This window comes from Montipora foliosa, chromosome 3 (assembly GCF_036669935.1).
Source record: "Montipora foliosa isolate CH-2021 chromosome 3, ASM3666993v2, whole genome shotgun sequence".
Lineage (NCBI taxonomy): Eukaryota > Metazoa > Cnidaria > Anthozoa > Scleractinia > Acroporidae > Montipora > Montipora foliosa.
Window position 1 is genome coordinate 47063673 of NC_090871.1, and position 10000 is coordinate 47073672.

Here is a 10000-nt window from a genome sequence, read left to right on the forward strand (position 1 = left end):
TGATTAATAAATTATTGCAGCTTCAGCGCTCCAAGATGAGTAACACTTTCGTAATTAGGAGGCCAATGAGAACTTTCACAGACGTGCACCAATCATAGCTAAAAGGAGGGTTCAATCTAGTCACTACCAAGTCATCAAGTAGGGAGCCCAGGAATTCAAGCCCATGGTCCCTGTTGCAATCAAATTCTAGATAGCAATCTTCTGAAACCATTCCATTGCTTTTAAGGAACATGCACAGAGTGGAGAATTAGTAGGCTCGATTACTAGCCGCTGTTTCAGGAAATGAGTCAGCGCTCACTCCCGAATCACGGCTGGACGCGTGAGGTGAGCTCAATCTCCGCCAATCAGAAACTGGCCTGCACAAATCAAGCAGGCATAAATTATATTTTTTGGTTTAAGGTATGCTTTGGCCCGGCCTGTGCAAGCTTTACAGCGCCTTCTGGTGGGAATCATCCAAGATTTCGACAACGGAACGAGTTCGAGAAGCTGGAGAATGGTATTGTGTCGTTTTGAACAGCCCGAGTTCGGAATTTGACTAATTTTCCAGTTGGCGCAAAGAGCAAAATACGGCTTTCAAATCCATTGCTATTGCAATTTATCCTTAGACTTTGCTAATGCAAGAGGAAGCAAAGTTCCTCAAGATCAATTTAAATTGCTTCTGAGTTTATTGGTGGCAGAACGAGGGGGCCGATGAGGTCGACTGAGAGCTGAAGCGGCCAAAGATTGTTTATGATTCGCCGGTTGAATTTAAACTCACATTGATCATTTGACCATAAACTCAAGCTCGCATCATCTGGAAACTTCGCACATACGTTTTAAGGATTGTTATGTAATTACTGTTTTATTAAAATACCAATAAAATTAAAATAAATATTCTTGGATGTCTACTGCCATTCCCACGCAACTATCAACTTCGCATAAATTATATTTTGAATTTACGTCACAGACACAATCTATCGCTCACATGTCCCGTCGTCTCTTCTCGGGGAGGATTCCCGAACTAGAGTGAGCATTAGGAGAACAGAATGAAGTTTACCTACCAATAAGTCAACAATTGATTTTAGTTGCATATTCCTTAGACAAAGCAATTTCCTCTAAAGAACTAATTTGCGTAAGAAGCTTTACCGCGTACAAACGAAGGTAGTTCAGAATACTCGCAGGCCAAAAATTGAGCTGACGCTTCTGAGATGCCTACCTTCAGTTTAAAAAGTTCACCGATAAACCGAATATTCCCTAAAGTCCGTCGTTTCTGTTGGCGTTCTTCATCTTGAAGGTCTCTTTTTCTGCTCTGCAATTCTTCCTCCTAAATGGGAAACAAAATTATAATATATATTATGTCGTCGACTAAGAGCGAAAGAAAATGTTAGGTACTCTACTTGCTCCTATTCCAGACCACAAGAATACCCTAATTAAATAAATAACTGTTGAAAGGTTTATTTGTTGCCGAGCTTGAATGTTTGAGTCTTAAGAACTTTTGCTCAAAGGTGATACGCCCAACAAGTCGTTTTCTAAACATCCCATCCTCTTTCCCAATAAATTCTAGGTCAACCTTCCCTAAGCTTTATTTGTTTTCCTCACTGCAATCAAAATACTTGGATAACATAGTCATTACTCGACAGAATTCACAATCAAGCAACACTAACCTGCCAAAGTTTTATTGCATTGTAATTGTGCATTAGTACTCACACTCAATCCTTGTTTTGTGAGGTCTTCCAGTTTCTCATGAATAGTCTTCTCCACTGATTTTTCTCTCTCAAACTCCTTCTGACATTTATTTAACAAAATCTTCCGGAATGAAACATCTTTCTTTACCCCCTCTTTTTCGACTACAACTTTTTTCTGCAAATAGTAACAGTAACAGTAATTCAAGTGCCTATAACCCCCACAAGGTTTTTTTCGCAGATGAATCGTTGTGTCATGCTGAGCAAAATGGCATGATCGAAATATACATCTGGGTAGACAAAAAAAGGGGGGGAGGGGAGGTTATCGGCACTTTGATTACAAAGCCAAAAATAACACTCAAAATAATAATTTGCAATTCTTGACAACTGTGCACTCTTCCGAGAGCATAGAGGATACTCCAGCACAAACGGCTTTATCTCCATCTGGGAAAACCCCCACCCCCCCCCCCCCCCCCCCTCCCCACCCATCCAAAAGGCCTTGAGAAATCACGCAAACTGAACCTAAATGCGTACGAATTACACGAAACCTACTTTCCAAAAAAGTGGCAACCCACCAAAACAAACTTGCAAGCAACTTTATCCCACACGCATAGAACTCTCCAATTAGGATTTTAAATGAAATAATTATGACATGCATGTTACGATTTTACATACGTTAAGAAGGCATTTGCACATGTTGGCATAGGCAACACTGAAGTTGGCTTCATCAATGGCCTGAAGAACAAAAACAGAACATGAAAAAGGTTAGGTACAGTTTTTCGTTACCAAAACCACATCCTGTGAGACTGAAAATTGGGTGATTCATCTCCTATTGGTCTAAAAACCAAATCTCTGAGTTAAAAGTAATTCATTATCTTCAATTCCAGCCAGGATCTCTGACGGCACTTCCTGACTGTCAATTACTATTACTCAGTAAATGCAGTCACATTTTCAATTTTCCAGATTCACTCCACCTTTCCTGATAATAGGGGTTCAACTGCAGTAATTGCTCATAAAACTCAACTCTTCTGATGCTGGTGAAAGGCAACCTCAGTCATTAAAAATATAAGGGAGAAACCAAGGTGAACACACCACAACACCAAATACGGTGTGGCCAACACGTCACACATGTTCACAGACATTTCAACTGGTAAATTGGCAACCAAGGATAAATTAAGGCTGGCTATGCAATTCTGATGAGGCCTAACAAGGCCGAAACAGCTGTTCATGGCTGCCAATAAACCACGTGAAATGGTTTTGAACAATGCATGATGTGATGGCCTCACCAGGTTTCGTGTTATGGTATGTTCCCTTGCTTTTAACGCTTTATTTAAACTTTAGCTGCAAAGTACATGAAGGCTTTACATGTACCAATATACTGTAGTCTAGTTATAAACATGCCATCATTTAGAGAGGTTTTCAAATGAGTGTCGTAAAACCAAAACCAAAGTAATTACTTTGGCCAATCAAAAAGGACAGAGACAATCCTGTAAACCAATCAAAACTGGAAGTAATTACATGTAGCCGACACAAAGCACGGGGAAAATGTGCACACGCGAGCCACAATTGGTTTTGGTTTCACTTCTGATTGGTTGAAAAACTGGCGCAAGAACTTTGAACCAATCACTGAGTGAAGTCATGCAAAACCAAAGTAATTCGCTAATTACCTTCGACACTCAATTGAAAACCGCTCTAAGGGCCAATACTCTTTTTACACAAACACTACAGTACAAACCTTTTCAAATATAAGATCAATTGCACCTTCCAAACGCTCTGGAGTGTCAATTTCTAATTCACTAATTTGTTGTGTCAGTGTCTGAAACTTCTGTGGGGTGAGCTTATTCAGGATACTTCTCACTTTACGATAGAGTTCCTGGAATAAAATTAAACAGTAAAACAAAATGACATGATTTATGGTCACTGCTTTAAGTGACTTGTGGCTCCTAACGAGGCAATTATATTTTGTGCCTTAGGTTCTTCATAGGTGAGTCTTGCTCTTTAAGAGCTCATGCAATTTCCAAATGTTTGTGAGATTGGAGCGGAAGACCTTAGACAGCAATGACCAGAACCAGGTTGCTGTCGTTAAAACAATGATTTGCTAGGGGTGCTCAGTCTCGCAGGCTCAGAAAACCTGGTTGTGGTCATTCATTGTTATTTAAGGTTTGGAAATTCTTTCACCACCATCACAGCAAATTTATCCATAGGATTATCCTGCCCCTGCTGAGCTTCAAGCTCTTTTTAATGTCAAAGATTCCCAAACATCACTACAAAAGTGGTAACTGTGAACCACTGAACTGAATTAAACTTCTTGTAAATATGAAAAGGCAAATTTATACCTTTATACATTAATAACATTAGATACCCTTTTGTGTGTGTGTACCGGTATATGGAAAATGACTCATTGCTCAGACCTCTCTCCTCATTTAGACCTTGGTTGCCGAGTGTTTTTCCAAGTCATGTCACTCATGTTTCTATTTCAGATTTTTGACTCGATTGTAAGTGGATCTTTGGGCAAAAATCAAACCAAAAGTTTGAAATATGGTTTTGTTGAGACGAAAAACAAAAGATATCAGTTACTTCATTACTGGAATGATGAAGGTGAAAGGTGAGTCAACTTCATGGTCAGTGTTTTCTGTCTAAGTGCCACTTATCTCCTAAACAAGCAATATGTGTTCAAAAGATGTTAAAGGCCCACCTTCAACCGACAGGCATTGCGTGCCTCGGAACAATTTTCATATATGAAAATTCCACCCGAATGCGAGATTCATCCAATTAGATCGCTGCGATAAGAAATACGAATTTCCATAACAAAAACAAACGGTCGAAAAGCCTGTCGGTTGAAGGTGGGCCCTTAAAAATAGTATACTGAAAATGTAAACACTGTGTACACAATATACCTCTGTCTTTGTTTCTTCTTCATTTCCACTTTTGGAGGCTTCACTAGGTCTCACCCATCTATTGTCAACTCTCTTTAACTATTGTAAAAAAAGTGTTCAGAGAACAAAATAATTAATTTTATGAGCTGCAGATGCAAAAAACAATGATGACAATCAGAAATACTGTGTCTGCATTAACAGGCTTCGGTGAAGATTTTGACTTTGCTTGACAACTAGAGCATTTAAAGAGCCCCTAACATCGGATTTTTTTATTGCACTAAAATGAAAGTCCAACTCCATACATATATTTTATGTTAACAATATGCGATAATTTACTTTCCTTCCAACAGGACAGGAAATTTGCACAAGCTAGCACAAATTGGCTGCTGGTCACAAGGTGGCTTAGCTTACAGGTTTGAATTTGAAGCTTCCAATTCTATTCGCCCAACAAAGAATTTCGTAGCCCAAAAGGCTTGCGGCTGGGTCGCATTAGAACAAGTTTTTATATCATCAAAAATTTTGGCAATAATTTTTTGAAAAATATCCAAGTTTTTTTAACTGGTCGCATTTTAAGGAAATTATTATTTCCCAAACATCAGTGATCGACGCAAACATCAATCACATCTTGTTTCTTTTTCCTTTTCACTTGGCTTTGAAAAGATTACAACATAGCTCGGCTCTTCAATCACCAAAACAGACGAACCAGGGGAACTCTATCTTGACACCTGGCTCTGCAGTGTTTCTCCTAAATTGCTCCAAATTCTCAGGATAGGAGCCCTAGATGCATACTGGACGTGGGATATCATAACTGCCACTCCCTTTGTAAAAACTGCAGAGAGATCGTGAAAAAACGTTATTTTGCCCTGCCATTATGCGTTTAAAATTGGAATGATCTATTTCCAACTGAAATTTAAGATTTACAACCTACTGTACACAAATAGGTTGAATGACAGCTTGATGCTTAAACCAAACAAAACTGTTTCTGTTGCCAAAATTTGGTAGCCTCAGAGGCAACACTTCGGCTTCTTTGAAGATTGGCGGAATTTTGGCAATCCGCAAAAAATTGGAGAGTTTGTTCGAACGTGCGGTCGCAGTTACTTCTCATCTTGTAGCGACAGATTAATAACTTGTAAACAAAATTCGCTCTGGTGCGACCCGGCCTTAGTCAAGGCAAAACAAATCTCAAAGCTGAACAGCCATGCTCACAAAGCAGAGTGCTGGAATTTACCGTGATCAAATTATGTTCTCAAAAGTGCATACATGTGGTACCATGGGGAATTAAAAAAAAAATAAATTAAAAAAAATAAATAAATAAATAATAATAATAACAACAACAACAACAATAATACTAATAACAATAATAATTGCTTTTTGTAAGTCTCAAGGTTATTTAGCTGAGCATGTGTGCTCTACTAATTGGGGAGACTACAAATTCACCGAGGTGAGAGTTATTTGGGATAGACAAGAAGGGCATTCCCTCTTTCACTTCAGTTACATGAAGTTAACTCCATAATTCGAAATGTTCTTGTCAATTTAATTTGAAAAAGCACGCTATTAAGTTCCAAGATTTTTAAAGGTCAAGAAGGTTGAACCTGGACCATAAGTGACAACTGCATCACTCGTAACCTCTAGATCATCGAAGCAAGCAAACTGCATTTTGGCTTCCATTAATCAAATTTCCAAACATAGGGGGGAAGGAAAGTAAATTGGAGTTTTTGTTTAGTTTACAGCTCGAACACCATTATCATATGATTTTAGAAATTCTGTAAAAAGATTTGTACAGATTCCATCAATTTCCATTGGCGTTGCATTTGAATATACAAATGTGCCATGGGAACCAAAGATGTTGATTGGTGGGTTAGTCACACATAAGTTGATTTTGTCATTTGTGGTTGGCGTCAGAAGTTTGATTGATGGAAGCCAAAGTGCAGTTTGGCCATTGGTGCTTGAGGATCAATTCCCCAGAATTATGAAAAACACAGTAAATACTTGTACATGTAGATCAGCACTATTTGGAATGGGTGCTTTGAATTAAACACTGTTGATAAGCCCTTTACAAAATACTTGAATACAGTGCATGGGAATATTAGGTTAGTGACCTTCTAATCTATGTACATTGGGTATTTGTCAAGAGATGTCCAATGCCCTTCTTGTCTATTCCTTATAGCATTAACCATTGACTGAAATCAGGACAAATCAAATCAAAACTAATGCTATTTTCTGAGGAGAGGGGAAAACCTCTCAAGGTAGAGTAGAGAACCAACAAACTCAACTTGAAATGCTCATCATTTCTGCAATGAATTTACAGGTAAGAAAAAGTACCTTCAGTCGATATCTACAAAATTAGAATACCCGAGGTACTAAGCATCGCTCAAAAAGCACCACTAGCAATTTTGCGCCATCATGATCATTCTTTTGGGTCTTAACTCAAACGGCTTGCTAGTCAAACCGTCTACCCTAACTGTTGTGTTTGTCGCATCAGACAATATTAGTGTCGTGACCTTGAAAATGTCAAGTTTTCAGCAGTGCAGTGAGATCAAGAATATAAATGTACTGATGGTATACTTCGTGATTTATCTATTCTTGTAGCAAAACACAAGGAATATACATTTTGGTTGCCCCGGGCAATCAGGCAACTGTTAATGTTAACCCCTGGGACTCTATCCATGAGACCATTTCACAAACTGCTTTGCATTAAGTTTTGGATTTTTTTTTCATGGCAGAGCAGTTTTGTTGATGCCAAGGAAGAGACAGGCCACTGGACAATTAATGACCTCTGACATTGATAGTCTGAAAATTAAATTACATCCACAAATCCCAAAAAATTCTTACATGTAGGTAAAATAAACATTTACAATGATTCTTTTGTTAGTTATTTGGCACATTACAATAACCCTGATTGAGGCATACCCTTCCATGATGAAACATCAGGCAAAATGAATTCTCCCTCCACCCCTGGAAAGACCATTTAACTAGGTTGGGGAAGGAGGGGGGGGGGGGGGGGGGATAGACATTTGCATAACAGAAAATAAAACAATAAGCAGTTTAACGAACAAAATGATAATTATATGAAACGAATCACAAATTGAACTGCAGATATGTAACCAAGTGAAGCTATGAGCCTCGCAGTTATGAACACAAAAATAGCAAATTTGTAGAGAGGTCTGAAAAATTCACGACTTCAACAGGGTTTGAACCCATGACCTCGCGATGCCGGTGCGATGCCCCAATCAACTGAGCTAGAAGAAGCCATTGATGTTGGGAGCTGGTCAGGGTTGAAACTCTGTTGAGGTCCTGAGTTTTTCAGGCTTCTCTACCCAATTGCTAAAGCTGCGTTCATAATTGAGAGGATCATGGCTTCACTTAATAGGTGGTTTGAAACCAATCTCTTGAGACAGATAGCAACGGGTAAATGTACAAATGCTAAGTAACAAACAAAAGAAGCTAATGAGAGACCTCTACTTTTTGCCATTCAAGCTCGCTGCAATTAAAAAGAGATTCAGCAGACAGTACTTAAATACATCTACCAGTACTCACATCTGGTTGTTGCTGCACACTTGGGAAATCAATTACTTTTTTGGCTTGCACGTTTCGGCCACGGTTACCTCTCATGTTTCTATCATTCTAGAAATGAAAAGAAAATAATACTATGAACTAGGGTGGAAGCAGATTGCAACCAGATGGAAGGTGACCACGCTTTTAACTAATTTAATGTAGGAGACTAAAGTCACTATTGCCTCCCCCAAATCCCCTAAGAATAGCTGCATGTCTTTGCTGCCAACTTGACCAGAAAATACGAATTCTTGAAGCTCTCAATAATAATTATCAAAACTCTAAGGCCCAATGACACAGTTGTTTCCCTCCTTTTATTACTATTTTTTTGAAAATCAGCTATAAAAAAAGATGTGATGTAGAAAAGAAATGTGTACATTCAAATAAATTTGTTCATTAAATGGGCAAAACGTATCCACAAATAGTTGATGAACACTTAATGGCCTACACAGCTTTCTCTAACAGTTAATAACCAACATCCCAACAATGTTTACAAAACTTCCATCAAGGCAATATTGTTGTTGATTTGCCAGTTTTGGATTCAAAAAAATACTTGGACATAGCTGGTGAAATAACCATGTACACTGTACTGTACAGTGTGATATTGTTGGAACATGAATATTTCGCCAGAGTTGATGAAGTGAATATTCAACGCAGCATATTGTGTTGTCATGGTAATAGCACATACAGCTGTAGTTCAGCTAAAATTTGTATATTGGTGTTCACAATGTGTGACAACTCATCTAAGTATTACTAAGTACTATACTTTTGCAATCAATGTCCACAAAACATCAAATTTAAATTCCTTTGTTGTCATAACTTACACTGCTTAGCGAACAGTGAGGGATCACAAGGCCTCAAACATGTGAAGGGCTCAATGTAAATAATAAATTCAGAAGCTCAAGTTTCCACTTAGCCTCCTTGCAGGCAGTAGATGTTTTTGTTGCCGCAAAACACGTATCAGAAGCCATATTAGAAGCATGTGGGATAGGTCTGGGCCAGGTGACAAAATGACGGGGTGGGCAGGAAAGAGAAGGTGAGAAAAACCACCAGCCCGCAAATCAGGCTTTTCTCGATAGCTTCCCACTGTCTGTTGCGTTTCCGGTTACACGTCTCACCACAATAATTTGATTATTAAGCTCAGTCTAACTAGCATTTCTGATAAAGTACACCCTGTGAGAATGAGGCGCGGTGGCCTCATGGTTAGAGTGCTTGACTCCGGATCGAGTGGTCCAGGTTCAGGTACTGGCTGGGGACATTGTGTTGTGTTCTTGCACAATTTAATCTCACGGTGCCTCTCTCCACCCAGGTGTATAAGTGGGTACCGGCGAAATGCTGGGGTAACCCTGCGATGGACTAGCATCCCATCCAGGGGGGAGTAGAAATACTCCTAGTCGCTTCATGCTACTGAAACCGGAGATAAGTGCCGGCCTGATGGGCTTTCTGGATCGTAAGCAGAGACTTTTACCCTGGGAGAATTGCAGGGTATCATGGGATTGAGGTTTGTTGGCAGCAATTTGACTTTTGCTTCTTTTGGATATGTACTAACTGAGGATTCAATTACTATGACGTGATTGGCTTTTAAGAATCCGCCAACATTTGCAACAGGAGTTTCATACAAGACATGGGAAAAATGAATTGGAAATTTGGAGCCGAATGACAGATGTGGACGAGAACAAACAGGCACATGCAGTTACTTTATCACTGCAAGGACAGGCACAAGCAAAGGCAGTCGAAATTGATGTGGAAAAGTTGAGTAACAAAAATGGAATGCAAACTGTTATTGGCGAATTGGACAAGATATTTCTTCAGGATTTTGTCAATTTACCGTCTGAAAACTACACCAAATTTGACAAATATCACATAGAAGAAGGACAAGACATGTCCAGCTTTATCATCAAGTTTGAAAGG

General features: G+C 39.1%; 1 protein-coding gene across 1 annotated transcript in view; it reads right to left on the minus strand.

Annotated features, from left to right (window-relative positions):
- Positions 1 to 10000, minus strand: part of LOC137997522 (eukaryotic translation initiation factor 4 gamma 1-like) — a 54206-nt gene that overhangs the window by 17180 nt on the left and 27026 nt on the right. Inside the window, exons 10-15 of the mRNA XM_068843572.1 lie at positions 8075 to 8161; positions 4559 to 4636; positions 3397 to 3534; positions 2337 to 2396; positions 1687 to 1839; positions 1196 to 1303 (exon numbers count right to left, since the gene is read on the minus strand). Of these exons, the coding sequence (XP_068699673.1) occupies positions 1196 to 1303; positions 1687 to 1839; positions 2337 to 2396; positions 3397 to 3534; positions 4559 to 4636; positions 8075 to 8161 (624 nt within the window). The remainder of the gene's footprint in view (positions 1 to 1195; positions 1304 to 1686; positions 1840 to 2336; positions 2397 to 3396; positions 3535 to 4558; positions 4637 to 8074; positions 8162 to 10000) is intronic.